General features: G+C 44.0%; 3 protein-coding genes across 4 annotated transcripts; 1 reads left to right on the forward strand and 2 right to left on the reverse strand.

Moving 5' to 3' along the window:
• Nucleotides 1-109: 109 nt before the first annotated feature.
• On the reverse strand, nucleotides 110-6,308 carry popdc2 (popeye domain cAMP effector 2). 2 transcript variants are annotated; one of them, XM_076030900.1, is made up of 4 exons: nucleotides 5,369-6,308; nucleotides 3,307-3,415; nucleotides 2,763-3,210; nucleotides 110-657 (listed from the first exon to the last, which is right to left on the reverse strand). In XM_076030900.1, exons 1-4 carry the CDS (start codon nucleotides 5,860-5,862, stop codon nucleotides 575-577), a joined length of 1,134 nt encoding a protein of 377 aa, XP_075887015.1. In that variant the 5' UTR covers nucleotides 5,863-6,308; the 3' UTR covers nucleotides 110-574. The 2 variants fall into 2 exon arrangements, with proteins under 2 accessions (XP_075887015.1, XP_075887014.1); XM_076030899.1 differs by having other exon boundaries at nucleotides 2,622-3,210; nucleotides 5,369-6,307.
• A 1,187-nt stretch (nucleotides 6,309-7,495) lies between these two features.
• On the reverse strand, nucleotides 7,496-9,110 carry cox17 (cytochrome c oxidase copper chaperone COX17). The gene is made up of 4 exons (XM_076030901.1): nucleotides 8,974-9,110; nucleotides 8,046-8,180; nucleotides 7,843-7,954; nucleotides 7,496-7,660 (listed from the first exon to the last, which is right to left on the reverse strand). The coding sequence occupies exons 2-3, from the start codon at nucleotides 8,162-8,164 to the stop codon at nucleotides 7,870-7,872; spliced, it is 204 nt and encodes a 67-aa protein (XP_075887016.1). The 5' UTR covers nucleotides 8,165-8,180; nucleotides 8,974-9,110; the 3' UTR covers nucleotides 7,496-7,660; nucleotides 7,843-7,869.
• A 2,329-nt stretch (nucleotides 9,111-11,439) lies between these two features.
• On the forward strand, nucleotides 11,440-17,965 carry hcn5 (hyperpolarization activated cyclic nucleotide-gated potassium channel 5). The gene is made up of 10 exons (XM_076030902.1): nucleotides 11,440-11,850; nucleotides 12,739-12,925; nucleotides 13,582-13,686; nucleotides 13,870-14,007; nucleotides 14,868-15,029; nucleotides 15,293-15,386; nucleotides 15,476-15,603; nucleotides 15,814-15,960; nucleotides 16,151-16,388; nucleotides 17,500-17,965. Exons 1-10 carry the CDS (start codon nucleotides 11,666-11,668, stop codon nucleotides 17,673-17,675), a joined length of 1,560 nt encoding a protein of 519 aa, XP_075887017.1. The 5' UTR covers nucleotides 11,440-11,665; the 3' UTR covers nucleotides 17,676-17,965.
• The last annotated feature ends 1,039 nt before the right edge of the window (nucleotides 17,966-19,004 follow it).

Genomic DNA, 19,004 nt, shown 5'->3' on the forward strand with positions numbered 1-19,004 from the left:
ATGGCTGTAGAGGTATCAATGATATGTACCATTTGTGACATCACAAAGGGTTGGTCTCTATACTTTTTGTTTTAGCACACACTTTTTGATAAGTGGAGCAAAAAAAAGTACAGGCTGGACCTTTTTTTTTTTTTGCATTTCTGGGGAGTTCACTGATATAAATTATTGTTTGTGCAACATTTGGGGCCTTTGAAGAATTTGATCCGACTAAACTAGTGGCTGGCTGCTGTAACGGATATAACTCAGACATCCCTCCATGACAATGGGATATATTTTATCCTAAGGACGGTGTTGGCTGTTAAGTGCTGGAAAATGGCAATAGAGCATTTAATGCAATGGAAGGTAAACTGTTGCTACCAGCACGTGAGCCCTGCATGTGATTTAGTAAGGAAACAGTACAATCCCCAACATGGATGAGCTAAAAGAGGCCGCGTTCTAGACGCTCCGCACTGAATAAGAAAACAGTGGTGGAACCGAGGAACGGGCAGCAAACGGGCAAGACGGTGCCAAAAGTCTCATGTAAGATTAATGCAGCTGAATACCGTATCGATAATGGCGTTGAGGAGGGAGTCTCTCACAGTTTTGGAGTGTCGGTGGGAGCTAGCGGCGCTTTGCCCCTCTGGAATCGAGGCGGTATGTTCACCTCATCGTCCTCTCCTGCAGAGTCAACACAGAGTCTTTGGTTAGAGGGTTCACTCACGGCGCATTCATCTCCCGCCTCGGCTGAGTTACTCTCCTCGAAGACTTATTGCCCTTTCAAAATACACTCATCGGCCACAGTGTTAAAACCACCAGAAGGTCAGAATGAGGAGCGATCTCCTTGCCACCAAACAAGCTCACCCATATGGCTGTTTTCCTCCAATGAAATATATGTAATAAAATAACTAGTCACCCGCTAATTGGATGAGATGTATGAAGGCAAGTGGACAGGACCTTGAAGATAAAGCTACTACAAGTTGTGAACAATGTCTGCTGCCGAAGAGCAAAACCTTGATGCTGCTCCAGCAGCTGATAGCGGACAGCATTTCCTAAGATGGAAAAGCCAAACATTTACGAAGGGTTTTCTCAGGGGATGAGTTTAGAAGTAGCTGACTTGTGGGCGGTGATTTTGCGGCCACCGTCACACAAATCTGACTGGACTTGACTGGAAGTTCACACAGTAACCTTTCAAGTTTTCCTCAAGCTATCCAACTATTTTACTCCGGGCTCTTTATTGAATGGATGTGTGTTGAATCCCGGCTTCAGGTTAAGATCACAGGGTTTCCAAATCCAGTTCATGATGGGGAACTAGAATAATGCTTGTTGGGACTCTTGTTGAGCCATTCAAGTGTCAGTTATATCACAATTGAGTGTCGTGAAAAGTGCAGAGTCTGGCCACAGCCAGTCCGAACAGTCAGTGTCCTGTACATATGAGCTACTGCTTCACAGCTGCCCTGCAACCCAAACCCCCACACTGACCCCAGTCCGCAGCTATGAAACGTGAGCTCCCTCCTGTGATTGGCCACAGCGGCTGCCTTTGGTATGGTGGAGGGCAGTGGGAGGTGGGCAGGCTGGGTGGTGAACAGACGAGCAGGCAGCCAGAGGGCAAAGCAGATTATTAGCATAGCGCTGGGTTTTTTTGGACATTGCCTACATCTCCGTGCTCTAATCCCAGTCAGAGGGGACCACAGCTGTTGTCCGGCAGACGCTACCGCTCACTTGCTTGGAACACTTTGCGCAAACGCACAAATTACAGGCACAGAACTGGGCTTGATCAGATGGCTAGGCCGGCTCTCATTTGCCGCTAAACTGTTTTCACTGGAGCATCACTGGAGGATAAATTGAACCCTGCTACTGTGCACACAACGACAGTGTATGTCGAGCGGCAGACCCCCAGCAACCTCTAATGCTGAGCAGCTGGTTGGGGAGGATATTCGGTACGGAAATAGAACATATGACAAAATTGGAGTGTCCATCAGCAAGGAAATCCAGCCACGGTTTAGCAATAAAATGTTTCTTGTGCAGTCTCAAGTTAAAACATGAGTCAAAACCAAAATGGAGAAAATTTAGGAGGGAGATAAAGAGATGCATAAGGTAGCATTTAGTGAGCTAACGGCAGCCGGCAGTGTAAGCAGCAAAAGATAGATAGCTAGATAGCTAGATAGATAGATAGATAGATAGATAGATAGATAGATAGATAGATAGATTGTAAAAAATGTCTCTCTCCTGTCAGTCAACTCTAGCTAAATGAAAAACTTCTGTGCCAGTGCACTCATGGAAAGCTGAAGTTTGTGATGTCACAAAGGGCACATATCTCTCTCCAAGGTTAGTGACTACAGCCCCAGTCAGGTGTTGGCTCCGCCCTGTCACGCTGCTCCCTTCTTGTCGCCTTCCAAACATGTGGACGGCATCAGTTTTGGCAGGACGCTAAAACGCAGTGTTTTTTTCATGAGGGAGACTGTAAACACAGGGCTAAACATGTAGTTTTCGGAAGAACAATCTCATGAAGGTGCCCCCCTGGAGTCCCTACCCTCCACCCTGCACCCTGCTACAGCCAGGTTAGTCCGAGTCGTGCGAGCCGCCCATGCAGCACAAAACACACCACCTCATGCGCCAGTCGCCGCCCGAGTGAAGGTACTTACATGTAGCTCAAGTGGTGACCCAGTGTGTTAGCTCCAGCACCCTGCCCCTCTACCTCAGATAATCCCTCTCACTGCCATATTCCTTCAAGGAGCCCACCACATCACCAAAGTCCTCCAGAACCAGGCTGGTGGAGTCCTCACCAGACGGCAGCTCCGGCTCGGAGTCCCACGGGTGTCTGTGGCGACCCTCCTGGGGGTGTTGGTCTTCATCCTCGCTGGACCTCCTTGGTCCCTGCAGGTCGACGTGACACTCGGACGGGTCGGGCTTCTGGTACGCTTGTCCTTCGTCCTGCTGCTCGGCTTCTTGCTCCCTGCCGACAAGGCCGCCGCCGCCGTCGCTCCCGCTGCCGCCGTCGCTGCCTTGCGACGAGGGGGCCAGCACGTGGTAGAGGCTGGGGAGGCGGATGTCCAGCAGCATGCCGCTCTTGATGTAGAGCTTGTTGTTGAGGTTGTACAGCTTCTCGGCGATGTCGTAGCCCAGCATGACGGAGAAGAGGCGGGCGATGTAGCGTTCCTTCGACAGGAGCATGTAGAGACGCCGGCGGCGCCACGAGATGTAGCGGGAGTCTTCCTCCGCCGTCAGGGTCACCTGCGGAGCGCGAAGGGAAGACCTCAGAGTGGCCACGTGGCAAATTGAGCATGTGCACGTTGCGTAGAAAACACGAGTGGTACTTTAAGAGCATACCTGGAACTTTCCCTCCTCGTTTGGTCTGAGAGACTCCCACTCTGGAGAATCGAGGAACTGGTGTTGGTGGATATAATGCAGGAACTGGCCCTCAAGAGAAACATTAATCCTAAAATACAATAATAAAACAATAAAGAAAGGGGGGTGGAGGGATTATGGGAGCAAAGAGAGAGCTAAGGGTCAGTCCTTGCAGTGACCCCGCCGCAGGATTTTAGTACATCCCCAAATTCTGGTAAAATTGGTTTACCGTTTAAAAAAAAAAATTGTCTTCATCCAATTAAATAGGGTTACATAATTTTCTCTGGTTTGTATGTGTCCAACTAAATGATTACAATGGATTTCCTCTTTCAGGCCTTTTGTGTTTGTGTGTATTTCTTATCTAGAGTAATAACAACGTGGTGGGCAGGAGTGGTAACAGTAGTGAAATGGCATCTAATAAAATCACTTAATGACAAGAGCAAAATAATCAAAGTAGTCAAAAGAACATTAAACAACCAAAAGCGTAGAAATCTGCAAAAACGTAATATATTTTCGGTAGCTTCCCTGTTGGTCCCCTGTTTGTCCATTTGCTGTAACCTATTACCGTAGCTGCCCAACCATTATTTGTTTCAAGGTTCGAAGAGCAGTTGGGTGTCATTATACCCGCTTGGCAGTGGCCAGAGAGGACGACACGCCGCCTGGTGAGTCACAGACAGGGATACTCTGTTTACAACATTTCTCTAGTGTCGGCTCCAGCACTCTGAAAGCCCAGTGCAGCTCCACTTTGAGGATGTTTGGATGAAGAGCATACGTTTCCTGTGACGGTCATGGCCAACAGCATGAAAGAGACTGGAATAGCTGACCAGTGCTGTAAAAAAAAAAAAAAAAAGTCGCTTCAAATTGGAGGGGCCTTTAAAATAAAACCTATAAATACTGTGGTGTAGCTATATTAATTTATATATATAAATATAATATAATATAATATATATATAAAATTTTTTAGCTGCCCCTTCTGTTTATAATCTTACTGTAAGTGGTGCAAAAAAGCTATGCCCTCTGAACTTCTTGTCTTTTTCCCATACACTTCCCTTCAGAATCCAGATACCACACAGCAAGATGATGCAAAACAGATGTGGCAAAGTAAAAAAAAAATAAATAAATAAAAAAAAAAAGATCTGGAGTATTTGCTATTCTTTTATGGTCGGATTACATCAGAAAGATGTACAATGCACACACTAAGTTAAAGTCAGGAGAACAGGAGTGAATTATATGCGTTTGTGAGACTTTAATGTTTCCCAGAACTTGGCTGTGACCCAAAACAGAGCTACCTATTTAACAAGCTAAAACGTGCAAATATATGGTAAGAAAGTCCTGGAAAATAATGTAATCTGTTTTAAGTGTTTTTCAGTGTGGCAACACAACTAACAAAGAATCCTGATCGGTATCATTGAAAATGGCAGTGTTCCTTTATCTCCTTCTCACAAAAGAGGAAGCGAGGCGAACTATAGCAATAGTGGCTATGTTGTTGTATTGACAGCTTCATCTCACTGTCAAAAAATCTGCTCCTTTACCTTAAATGTCTAATATTATCTCTAGTTTAGATCTTTGCTTTTCATTGTGTTCCTGAGTGGAGTAGCCTGACTTGGTTACTTTAACTATCAGTTCTATTGAGGCGTCTTTTCACAGCCTCCTGTTTGACCTCCTACATTTTTGTAAGGGAAACAAAAACAAGGCAATCTCAGAGAGGAGAAACAATGTATGTCCGGTGGTGTTGTCACTAATAATCCCCTTGTGAGATCACAAAGGGCCAATATCTTTTAGCACATGCTTTCCGGAAAGCAGAGTAGGCAAAAGAGGTAAAATAAGTGGATTTTTCTCATCTAAGAAGCTCCCTGGCAAGGCAGAGACACAGACTGCTGTTAGAAGGTACTGGTGTAGTCAATCTTGCGTGATTTTAGCAAAAATAAACTCTTATTCGTATGTGTACTTTCCCTGTACTACTTGAAGTTAGCAGTGATGATTTGATCAATCACATTCCAACACACAGACAGACACACACACACACACACACACGTTCCCCCACCTCCCAGACAGAAGGAAGGACAGCTGGTCGATGGGCGTCTTGCCCTCCACGGCGTAGGTTTGTCCGGCTTTCAGCTCCACGATCTTGTTCTCAAAGGCGCCCATGATCTCCTTGAACACCTGCAAGGGCACGTCCAGCGGCAGGTAGACGGCCTGATAGAGGGAGGTCATCTCCTCGCTGCGAATGCCCTCCTGGTGCAGCCGGAAGAGCAGGTGGCAGACCTGGGCCAGGCAGGCCAACAGCATGAGCAGGTTCCAGGTGAACACGTCCAGGCCGCACATGGTCATCCAGCCCCACAGGGCCAGGAAGGCGAAGGCGGGGGTCAGGAAGCCGAAGATGAAGAGGCACCCGTAGGCCCCGCTGCCTCCCATGTAGCCCAGGAATAGGAAGGTGTTGCCCAAATGGTAGATGGCCCCTTCTGTGTTGTTGCTCCAGCCATTGCAGAGTGGAGCAAAGAACAAGCTGTCCAGCAGAGTTGAGTTGTCTGTGCTCATGCTCAAAACTCTCCCCAAAGCCAAGCTGCTCTCTGTTGCGGGGTACAAAGGAGTAAATTTCTGCGCTATTTCTGTCTCGCCGACTGACAACGACTGCAAGTTTTGTTATGAGGGTGGGGGGGAAGCTCGATCCCGAATAATAAGTCGATACTGAGCAACCAAACGCTCACAGTAGAAGCTTGCTCCCTTGGCGCCGAGTGGAAAATTCTTCAATGTGAAGAAGTTCTCACGGCTCTGTTTGTTTTAAAAACACAGCTGGAATGGTCTTCTTCTTCTTCTCCTCCTCTCATAATGCAGCACCCTTCCCCTCTCCTCTGGCTTCCTCCCTTCTGAGTCTCGCCGTCGTGCCGCTCGCTGCGCTTCTCGGGTCCCTTTCATTCCCAGCCGGCCCTCAGCAATGGGCCAACAGCTGGAGGAGAAGGGGACATGGGAGGGGTGGGCATTGACAGAGCCCTAGATGGATAACCATGTTAGGAATTGAAACCCAAGGAGGAGAGAGTGGTGGACAGAAAGCAGGCCCACTACTTAACATAACAGAGGGAACGAGGGAGAGAGGCAGGAAACGGGAGGGACAAGAGGGACAGTGACAAATGCGGCCGAGCCTCAGTCCTCATGTGTGTTTAAAGAAAAAGCTCATCCCGAGCTACAAGCCAAAGGACTTCCTTCGCCTAAGTGCAGTTAACTGCCCGGCCGCTGCATATCTGGGGACACTAAAGTGACAGCGCAGGTCAGATTACAGGTGTAAACACCCACAACCGCTGTCTCACGTAACCATCAGCCGGGAGGAGTCGCAGCTGACGGAAAATTTATCTCGGCCTTTGAAAAGGCTAAGACGCTAAACAGACAACATAACTGTCATAATATAAATATAATTCAAGCCATACGTTTGGTGTATTGGGCTGAGTTATGACGGTAGCTAGAGAGGTAGGCAGGTGTAAAGAAATAGAAAATAAAACGTGATTAAATGATTCGCGTTGGTAAGGGCAGGTTCTCTCTCGGTTTGTTCTGATTCTGTTTTATCAATGTTGTAATGTTTTATGCTAGCTCCGACTTTCACCAAGTGTGTGCTGAAACAGCTCTGGAAATATAACCTTTGTCACATCACAAGGTATTAGCTCCGCCTAGTTTTTGTCCCCTTCCAAACACGTGAAAAGGCCAACAAAACATCAGTTTTGGCAGAAAGCTAGAACCTAGTGTCTTAACAGGAGCATGTGAACAGGGAGCAAAGTACGTCCCTTCTGAAGGGCCACTCAATTTTCTCTTCTTTGGACTTCAAAGATTTGAACTTCAAACATGAAGCTTTTATTTGCAGATCCGTTAATAGGGCAACATGTCAGCTCTACAATTGCTGTTCGGTTCTATTAGCAGGTTGGGGGAACGTGAGCAAGCTGTCCACCATCAGGCACACTTGAGCTTGCGTGACACTTCCAGGGAAAGAATGCAGATATGCAAAGTATTGACGGTGCAGGGGGCATGGGTTATTTTTAAGCCCAAGTGCATACCAGAGAAAGCAACTGTGGTGAGAGAAGTGGCTAAGAGAAAAGATGTTTACAGTTTAAAAAAAAAACAAAAAACACAACCCTGAAGAGCACAAGTGAAAATTCATCTCTGCAAGGAGTACAACACAAACGGCTTATTGCATAGGACCTTTATTCAATTCCACATAGCATTTTAGACATTTAGACTTCTGTTTAAAAAACAAGTGCATCGCAACATTCCCATCCAGCAAAGGTATTAAATAAAGGGAGGAAAAGAAGGAAAAATATCCAGGCTCATCTACTACTTTCACAGCAACACACTGCAGGGGAGAGAGAAAGACACATGGTGAGAATTTGCATCGATTGAATGTAAAAGAGCTTTAAACATTTGTAAAGCTTTTGATTGATCAGTCCTCATGTTTACGTTCCAGCGCCACCACCCAAGGAACAGGACTTATTTCATGGCATATTAGAAATTGAGTGGCCGTTTGGAAATGCTTACCACGCACACGCACAAAAAATGGAGTGGTTAAATCTTGAATCCCAGTGACCTCATGCAATCCTTGTGCGCATCAATCAGGGCTGTGCAGTTTTCCTCTCCCTTTTCAATGATGCTGAATATTTGAAGAGAAAAAAAAACGTGCATTCATCAACATCTTTGTTGCAAAAATAATAAGGTTGAATCGTTTAAGGGCAGTTTCTTACCATTCATCCCTGACTTTCTTAGTCTCTGGACAAGCACAGCAGGGCTTCAGTGGTTTCTTCTGCTCTGTTGGCTCAGTGGCAGCAGGGGTCGCCACACCAGCAGCACACACAGTGGACATGGTTCCTGATTGGGTTCTGAATAGATGACAACAGTACTTAATAAATATCCTACCCTTGGACGTAGGCAAGGATAAACTATTTTTTTTTATAATATCAAGTAATGATTATGGTCATCTCAAACCCTCTGGGGTCAAGGACGTTTTTATCAAAGTTAAAGACAGCTTTTAGTTTTAGCAGCTATATCTGACTAGACGCAGGGGTCTACTTGCAGCACTCAAGGCTCGTCTCAATTTAAACAGGGGATATTAACAAAGCAAATTATAGAGCAAATTTATTTATAGAGCAAATTTATTCAGCCTGAAGCCACAAATTATATAACATGCATCATCATGCAAACAGTTTTAGAGTTTGTGTCGAAAGGGTAAGACAAGGAATACCTGCTGAAATACTAAGCTTTACGTTTTTACAGGCGCATCTGGTTGAAACCCGGAAGAGGGATGAACTGATGTAATGTTGGCTAAGACAGCAGCGTCAACTGCTCAGCACATAACTTTGTAAGGATTTTATTAATTTTATTAAGAACGATGTGAAAATAATTAAATATGACTTGAGGATAAAACAACCCCAAACAAAACAACCATGTGCTTGACAGGTTTGTGTTTGACTCGTGTTAGCTAACAACTTGCACACATTGCGTAACGCACGCACGCACGCAGCATCTTGTGTAAAGCCAAGCTAGCGTTTGTGCCTAGCGACAAGAGACAAACCTCGCTGACAAAAGCGTGGTCGCGGAAATATACAAACAGGGGGGACACTAAAAATGATGGCAGACGTCAAACGCCCATTATTACGAGACCTTTGTACTTACCTGCGATGTGGCTCTGGGAACTCAGAAAGATTCACCTTCAAAATGAAAGCAGCGTGAACGTGACAGGAAACGCGTCGTTTTTAAGCGCGACGGAGAACACTGGGATTTGTAGTCTTTTGGCCACATTACTTTTTGAGAGAGCACTGGTTTGTACGCCGTCATTATGTCACTGTGCGCTGCTTAAATAGGCATTCATTGTCATATTTTGTGTAGACAATTGAATGCTATTTCTGCTCTGTGTTTGGAGCTCGTTTTGATCCCTAAACAAAGGATAAGTGAACTAAAATTAAGCTTTCAGCTACAGTGTTCAACCTTTAGATAACAAGCAATTCCTAAGTTTCCACAGTCTTAGCCTTTTGATTAAGCTTTTCTGGAATATTTCGGCAGCAAATTCAATTACTAATGATTATTTGTCACTTGTGTGTAGTGACGCAACACGTTGGAGTGGAGAGAGTTGAATTTTATTCCCTTTTTTTTTTCTTTTTTTCAAAATAATTGAAAAAATAACATTTCGCACAGTTGTTGAATAGCTAATGTTTCTTTTGGCATACCCCCTTATATTAATTGAACTTCCATTCAGGCATTCACTCAAACAGGTTACATAGTAATACGTTTAAAATAAAATAAAATAAATATCCCATAATGAAACTGTTTCCTATCTTAAACTAAAATAGGAAACGGAAGACTAACACTAAATCCAAGATGAGATAAGCCTTAGTAAGCATTTCCTCTGGTTAGTTACATGTCATAGGAGAGAGAAAAAAAATCATCTGAAGGTCACTCTCAATCAGAAGATAAATTTAAAAAAAACAATAACAAGAGATGTAGTGATATTATTCAGGACTGGTTCAGGGTCAGCGACCTTGGAGGTTTGCATTATGAGATTTTTTTTTTCACTCTCCTTCAGTGCTGGAGGCGTGTGTTTGTTTTCACATATCTGCAGTGCGTCAGCAGTTCAAAACAGTGCGTAAGCAAAATCACAGAGCCTTATTTTAGTTTTGGGGCAGCTGTGTGCTACATAATTGTGCAAGTAAGCATAGTGTTTGAATTTTCTATAGTGTACTGCGGTCATTACTGAATTTTAAGCACATTTGTAATCTACACAATGTGTTTGTTTAGAGAAGAAAACATGCGGTGGAATCTTAATGATGCCAAAATATAATTTATTCATTGTGGATTTAAGATACATCTAATTTTATTTATTTATTTATATTTAGGATTTTAGTTTTCCTGTAGAACTCTGCCTCCTATAGGGAAAAGAGTGTATACCACCACCGTCGCCACAAAGCCTACAGCTGCAGCTTTGAAAGCCCAAGTGTAAGCATTCTGTCTCTTACTCTTCACTCAGCATTTTCCTCGCTGTGAATTAATATTCTGCCAAGTACAATGTATTTTAGTTAGCTTAAATTGTCTTACTTAACAATGGGCACCACTGCTCCAGAAGAAAAACAAAAATTGGATCACGTCTTCCAAAAATAAACAAACCAGCAATCGCTTATTGGATGTTTGTTATTTTGCTAAATGGCAAACGTAAATCCTCAAGTTCCCACAAAAGGGTCAGATGTGGGGTTTCGCTGATGCAGAGCCTGGTGATTGTGCAGAAGTCCAGCATAGAAACAATGCATTGCAGTTACTTTAGACAAAGAAAATCTCCACTTCTGCAACAGCAATTAACTAAACAAGCCCGACCACCCAAAATGGCTGTAGCTTTATGATGGTACAGTTGGTGGGGGTGCCATACCGGTGAAGAATAAAAAACAGATAGTTTAGGGACTTTATCCCTACAACCATATTGCATTGAACTACATTTAAAACCGTATTATAATACATACTGTATTAGGTTAAGCTAGTATTATATTTGTGCCACTTTAATGCATGCACCAGCCAATGAGTCATAGATAGATAGATAGATAGATGAACTTTGACCACAGCAGTGCCATTTGATGGGGAAATATGCAAACAAACGAGAGCTGTCTGACAGTTATGCATAGACGTGCAGCATCAGGTAACACAGCGCAGGGTTTAATTACACCCCTGGTGGCGACGGACATGATAAACTTGTACCTGATGCACACCGACAGATGTCTCGTCCACACTTCAAATAGGACCTGATATCTCTCTCTCTCTGTCTCTCTCCCTCTCCCTCTCTCTCTCACTCTCTGTCTCTTTATCTCTCTCTCTCACACACACACTCATAACACACATACACACACACACACACACACACATATTTATATTCTTTTTGTCTGCAGCAGAAATGTGACCTGGACCTTCCCTCTTTGGCACAACTTGATTCATGTGAGGACGAGACACAGATACTGAATAGTTGATGAGCTGGGAGAAGAAGAAAAGAAGTGGAGGGGGCAGAAATAGAGCGAGGCGGACGGAGAGGATGGGACACAGGAGGGGAGGAGGGGAGGAGTGGATGTAGGGAGGGAGGGAGGGAGGGAGGGAGAGAGGGAGAAAGGCGGGTGTCCACTCGCCTCACTCCACTCAGCACCAATAAACCCTGAGGTTGTGAGCCTGCATGGAAAATTACCTTGTGACCAAGAGAGGGGGTCAGGACGGCTAGAGTCAGACTCCACTTGTCCCAAGTAGAACTGGGCAGCAGCAGCAGCAGCAGCAGCAGCAGAGGGAGGATGGATCCGACAGACGGCTGATTCCAGGATCACAACTTTGGACGGGGGGGGCCATGGAGAAACTCAAAGGTCCCGGTTTGGGATGCACCACAGCCACCTGTGGTTGGAGAGCCCTGCTCCTGCCGCAGCTCAACCGCCAGTCCCTGTACGTGTACGGCAGCGAGATGGCCGTGGAGAAGGAGTGCCTTCGGCAGCTGGAGAGCGGCATCTTCGTCATCCACCCGTTCAGCCTCATGAGGTATTTTAATGGATTTGTGTCCGTCCTGTCCTCACGCTTCGGGTCGCGCGGCGGGTGGTCAGTTTGCCTTCGGCCCAGGGCTCGACGCTGTGCTCCTGTGGCACAATCATTTTGCGTCACCTCTGAATAAAAACAAACTACCTCTGTGAATAAGTTTGTTCAGATGAAGATACATTAATGGAAGTATCTTTAATATTGATTAAAAAGCGGGGAACCTTTCATACACAAAAAATGCAACACAAGGTGCTTGACAAAAAAATTTAAAAACAGTCTACTGAAAAACAGTGACATTTAACATATCACTTCCTTTTTGTGTAGCTTATTAGCACTAAAATAATTTTAGAAAAGCATAACTTTTTAACTATGATATGTTTTTAAAGAAATTGTAAGAAAATGCATGCATTCAAAATGTAAACATATATATGTATATGTATGTGTGTATACGTATTAATATTAATATTGACACTGATATTGATATCGATGTTGGTATTATAGATTTAAAGCGTCAAAGACAGAGGATCATATGTCCCATCTGTGCACTATCCGGGGCAGCCTCACTGCTACTAGCATGTAAATTGAGCGCGTGGTGTCAAAACAAAGGCACTGCGTATCAATTAGGATCAGCGTTACACGAGCCGGAAAATTGAACCCCCCGACAAAGCAGATGTGCAGTTACGGTTTCAGAGCGTGTAGTGTCCATAAATCAGCCTGACTCCGCAGGCTGCAGAGAGACTGTGCAGTCCGTCTCTCTGCGCAGTGAACTAAAAGGAGCTCGCTCAGAAAAAAGAAAAAAAAAAAAAAAAAAAAGAGTCTCACACTCGCAGTCACACACACACACACACACTCTCTCACACTCTCACTCCTGTCATGCCCGTGTGCTCCCCGCAGGAGTTACTACATCATGTGCATGATGGCCATCACATTCCTGAACCTGATTGGGATCCCCATGGAGATCGCCTTCCTGGACGGCCACAGCGGGCTGGCGTGGGAGGGCTTCAACGTCTTCTCAGACACGCTCTTCCTCATAGACGTGGCTCTCAATTTCCGAATGGGCATCATCACAGAGGACTGCGAGGTGAGAATGGCCCCCGCGCGCTATTTTCAGACGCAATCCGCGAGACGATAATCCCCCCCCATCCGACTCGCACATACAGTCCATCTCTGCCCCATCTGTAATCTACGCCATACACGAAAAGCCAGGCTAGATTATCAAATCCCCCCCCCCCCCTTTTTTTTTTTTTTTTCTTTTTTTGCCTCTGGATATGGGCAAAATTGGCACCTGCTGCTGGGTTTCATAACAGGGATTAAGATCTACTGGATGAGCGCGAGGTATAACATTTCCAATTAAGTGTGAATGCGGACTGTGTCCTGTTTACGTTGATCTGCTCATGCACTCTGACTTGAATCATGCCAATCACAAATGGTCCATCTGTGGCGATTATTTCCCCCCCCCCCCCGTCTCTCTTAGCCCTCCTGTGTGTTTACACTGGCACGACCCAAACATCTGGATTCCCCCAGATTTATCCCAAGTCTATTTCTGCCCGTTACATCAAATATTCATCTCTGTGTTTTGAGCGACAATCCCAGCAACGACGGCGTCGCCTGACAGTTCAGTCCAATTGCTACATTATACACGTGCCGGCACCACGTGCTGCCCGGCGTCTTCGTCCATCTGCTCAATCTGCTGTTTTATTCTCCGCTCCGCCCCCCCCCCCCCGCCCCCCCTCACAGGAAGCAATTCTGGATATCAAGCGGATCCGAGTCAGTTACCTGAGGACATGGTTCATCCCGGACGTCATAGCGGCATTCCCCATCGGATACATACTGTTGTTTGCGGTAATAATGAACACTACTTCTGCAGCAGCAGCAGCAGCAGCAGCACACAGCCGTGTTGTTCACAGTCTGTGATTAAAAAGTTGTGGATATTGCAGGAAGCCGCGTCCAAGAAAAGATTCAAAAGTTGCTGTGAAATTGCTGTTCATTAAAGAGGCTTTTATTCTTTTCATCCTTGTATTCCAGGATTTGCACTACCACAACGATGACAACCCCTCCAAGACCAACAAAATGATGAGAATTCTGATGTTTGTGAGGATCCTCAGCTTGATACGGCTGGCTCGAGTTTCCCGGCTGGTCCGATTCTTCAACGAAGTCGAGAAAGTGTGTCAAAGCTTTGATCTTTTTTTTTTTTTTTTTTTTTCTCTCTCTTTAGAACAAGAATAACCTGGATATGTGAGATCAGCAGCTCGTTTTCTGGCACATAATGTCTTTAATAAAAAACAAATGGACAGTTTCAAATTATGACTAGACATGTAAGTCATAATTTGTAGCATAAGTACGTACCTCCTGGCCTCATATCAATTTTTTCCACAACTTTATTTATCTGGGTTTCACAAGTGGATGTTGAAGGTTCACAAGTGACACTTAAAGCGGTCTGTGATTTATGAATATAAAAACTAAATATACAAAAAAAAAAAAAAACAAGTGAAACAGAACATGACAAAAAAATATCACAACACAATCGACCCAATCTTACTGAAGCTTACCGATCTAAAAAGATGGGTTGCTGCTGTTGCCGTTGCATGTCAGATGTGGCCAAAATAAGACCAGGGCAAGTTTGCTTGTCCTTGGCAGCATGTTAAGTCCCCTTACCACAAAGTTAATCTTGGCTTCACATCCCCATCCTGCTTTAATGCCTCGTCATGTTCAGCTCTCCAGGTTTTCTCTGCTCTGTGTTGCCTTTATTTCTGACAATTACTTAACAAAAAAGTCCTGTTTTGTAAAAAGAAAAAAAAAGGTACAAGATAAAATTATAAACTGAATTAAGTGGTGGAGAAAAACTATTTGGAAGCCCTTAAAATGTATACATTTATTTTAAATTCATTAATGTTTTTGCGCGTTCAAAAGTATTTTTTTTCCACTTCTGCACATTAGTGCAACCTAAAAAACCCAAACAAAGATCAGCGGCAGGTTAACGTGTTTCTCAGCTCACATTTTTCTTCCCGCCTCTCTTCCGACAGGTGTCTAACGCAAACCTGGAGGTCGTCCGTCTTTTCTTCCGCATCCTGTCGCTGTTCATGATGATTTTCCTGCTGTGCCACTGGAACGGATGCATCCAGTATTTTGTCCCCATGTTGGAAGAGTTTCCCTCGGACTGCTGGGTCCGCAAAGAGAACCTGATGGTGAATCTCACTCTCTGGAAAATATTTTATAAATCAAAATGTAATCAATTTTCTGATTGCAATAGCATTTTACAAGCCAAATATTGTCCTATTTCCCACTTTTACTTTTTTATGACCTCGTCTAACCTCTAAAAAATTAAGAAATGTTTATGTGGAACCATCGCAGGACAGTATAAATGCATTATCCCCTCACCTAAATATTTGTACTACATGATGGAAATTTTCACTGAATGACCCCTTAAGATCTATCTACTGATTCTCAGAATGCCACAGTGATTGTGAAGTACTCCTGGGGAGTTTTCAGAGCTCTCTCCCAGATGATTGCTCTCTCCTACGGATCCATGGACGCACCAACAAGTGAGATTGCCCCCACTTCAGTTGTGACCATCGCAAAATATACAAAGAGGAGAGAAAAAAAATTTTTTTTATCGTTTGTCGTGCTCCAGATTATGTGGAGATGTGGATCGTCATGGTCAGCATGGTGTCCGGGTGTCTCATGTACACCGTCCTGGTCGCCAACGCCACTGCCATGATCGCCACCATCGACCCGGCGGCCAAAGAGTACAAGAGCAAGGTCCTCATGGGTGAAAGTGAACTGCATAAAATAAAACTCACATTGGCCAAGTTGGTTTCTCGCGGCAATGTGACCTGCACAAGCTCACAAGGAGATAATTTCATCTTCAAGAGTCACTTCAAATCAGTCCCAATCGTTTCTACACAGTTGCAGTAATAGGGACTTGACAAAAGTGGATTCCCTAAATAAAACATTGTGACTTTTCCACAGATGAGCCGTTTGGAGCACTATATGACCTTCATGAAGCTCCCGCCTGAGCTGCAGCTTCGCATCAACAACTACTACCAAGCGCGTTATGGCGGGAAGTGGTTCAACGAGAAGAACGTCATGGACACAGTGTCCTCGGCACTGAAAGAGGTAGTTCAACAACTCATTATTCATTCTACCTTTTCATGATTAACCGTCATTTGCTGAGAATAATTGGCCAGCTTTGCTTTATTTGTGCATTGCCAAGTTTTGAAGGAACCTTTAGATGACATTTGGATCTCTACATCTTGTTAGATGTTGCGGAAAAAACATCCCGTTTTTTTTTCTTCTTCACATTCAGCAAATCCTGACCGTGATGTGCGGCCGCCTGCTGCGAAAGGTGCCGCTGTTCCAGAACAGAGATGAAAATTTCATCAACGTTCTCCTCTTCAAACTGGACTACGAGGTCTTCCTGGAGGGAGACGTGATCATCCAGCGCAACGCCCCGGGCGACCGCATGTTCTTCATCGACCACGGCCAGGCCGTCATGGAGACCGAGTCGGAGGAAAGGGAACTGTGCGACGGAGACTTCTTTGGAGGTCGGTCTAACCCTAACCCTTGATGAGATCACTGTGTACCTAGTGCATTAGCAAAAATCCGGCAGTTATTGGCTACCATGAAAGCCCTGTGTAGGTACTTCTCATTAAGCAAGGACTGGAGCCTTTTTTTTGTCTGCTTTTAATCTCAATTCTTTCTTTACTTTGTTCTTGGCTTAGTTGTAAAAACAAAAAAACTGCAAATCAACAATAATACGAATAATCACTTTGGTTGAGACTAAAGGGGATTGCACGAGCCAGAAGTCTGCCTCATTAAACAGTAAAATGATCCACTGACCTCACTGTGGGCTACTAACCAGAGGAGAAGCCTCTGTGGAAAACTTCCAACAGCTTGTTTACTTTTTAATTATTTGCATGAGTGTCACACGGATAGTGCTTGTGAGAAAAGCCGCGGCTGTTGTTGCTTTTGGTGCAACGCAAGCAATATGTCATCCTCTCTACCGTGCTGGGAAACAAATCAGGAAAAATGAGTCATTAGTGCAAGTAGGTGGATCAAGTATTAAACAGTCAATCTGTCCTTATAATTAAATGTAAATTATTAAAGTAGAGTATTATTATTATTATTACCGTAAAGTATTTGAACTAATTATTTATTATAATTATTCATTCTAATGAATTCTTTGAAACCATTGAAATGCTCCTAAGATCTTGCAGTAACTGATGAATTCTAATTTAAATATATTATATTTTTGATGCTCTTTACTCTCTTTAGAAAACCTAACCATGTGCATTTCTCTTCACACATTTGAAACACATCAGACGGAGGCAAGCTTTTTTTTTTTTTTTTTTTTTTAGCATTTGTTAGAAAATCACAACATCGGTCTCAAACTGAGTGATTTTCATCCCTTCCATCTTGGAGGGAGGGATTTGCTTAAATCTCGGGCCTTAAGTAAAGTAAATGCAGTTCTTAATCTTTTTGGCACAGAACCTTCTGCAGCGTCAGGAGCCACGCAGACCCTAAAACGACTGCTTGTTCAATTGAGGATTAATTGTCAGATCTCATCCCCGTCATTAGAGTTTACTCGCTCATTTGCGGTTCCCTCCGTGTGTGTGTGTGTGTGTGTGTGTGTGTGTGTGTGTGTGGGTCCAACAGAGACGTGCATTCTGACCAAGGGCAAACATCTGGCCACGGTGAAAGCCCTGAACGACTGCCGCTGCTTCTCTCTGTCCTGTCAAGACTTTCAGCAGGCGCTGCGGGGCTTCCCAGATGTCAGGAAGGACATGGAGAAAATGGTTCAGTTCAACTCTGATGGCGAAGGACTCGTGTGAGAACAAAATGTGTTTATTTGGACTGAATGAAACGTGCACAAAGATGAGGACACACCATCTCCAGGACATACAATCTATCCCTCATGTTGATGGACTTTTTCACTGATTTGGAGAATTGACAAGTCAGCAGTAAACTAAAGCCCACCCCAGTAAACATGATGTTAGCATTTACCTCCTGCTCCCATTGCAGTGTGCAAAGTAACAGCACAACTCACTGGCCAGGCTTCTATTACAGATTAGCATATATGCAACATTTATGAGTAGCCGGGAATTCTTGGTGTCAGTCACAGTTTCAGGAAAAAAAGGACTTTCGATCATTTGATTGAAGTGGATGAGTAAAGTGGGATGTCTTCATTTCTTCATCATGTGCTAGGAAGTCAGTTTACTGCTAAACATATCACATAACATGTAAATCCGAACTGTCTCCATTGCATTTGTCGATTTCTATAAATAACTCCACCTAACACCATTGTATCATCGCCATGTATACAGTTCCTAGCTTTGTTTTTCTCACAGTGAAGGTTCTGGCAGTCTGTTAAGCTATCTGATTTTTTTTTTTTTTTCCTATTTAGTTTTTGTTTTGTTTTGTTTTTTAGCCCGGGTGGGGGGTTCTGCTTCTAAATGGCAGTGTTTGCTTTGATTTTCAGGGTAGATGCTTGATCAAGATTTTCTTAGCTTTATGCTAAAGTTATAACATTAGCATGCTATCATGCTCTGCAGGAGGAGTTGTCAACCTTTTTTAATTGCGGTTTCTTTGCTCTGACGTACCAAATAAATAACATAACATAACTATACCGTGACTAGTTTATGTGTCAAAATACAATCTAGGCATAGACAGCAAACACATAACTGTCGTAGAAGAGGTCATTTATGTTATTTCTTATACTACTAGCTAGCAGTGGCTGGCTTGCGGCCCGTAATGGCAGAAACTTTGCAGCAAACATCAAAAACAAATGCTAGCGAGGCTTGTGGTAAGAAGAGCAACTTAAGTCAACAACTGAATGGTGATTTACGAATGTTTTGTTAATGGCACTATTCAATCTTGAAGAAATGGGGCCAAATAAAGTTGCTCTCTCCATCCAACTTCTTAGCGCTTTGAGTGGGTTTCTGCAAACATGATACCAAAGTCTGAGATCCATTAGTTTCAGAGGAGATTTTATTTTTAGTCTCCTTGCAGCTTAGAAGCTCGTGACGTCTTTACAGAAACCCCATCTGCAGTCACTCTCGATTGAAATTAACTTTAGCTCTCAAGTGTCTTTCAACATTAAAATAGCCGGAGTTGTAAATTATTAAAGTTACCTTCACCAAAACATCTTCTTCTTGTGTTTC

The sequence above is a fragment of the Nelusetta ayraudi genome, unplaced genomic scaffold (genome assembly GCF_046127955.1).
Source record: "Nelusetta ayraudi isolate G7.1 ecotype Tasmania unplaced genomic scaffold, CSIRO-AGI_Nayr_v1 ptg000031l, whole genome shotgun sequence".
Lineage (NCBI taxonomy): Eukaryota > Metazoa > Chordata > Actinopteri > Tetraodontiformes > Monacanthidae > Nelusetta > Nelusetta ayraudi.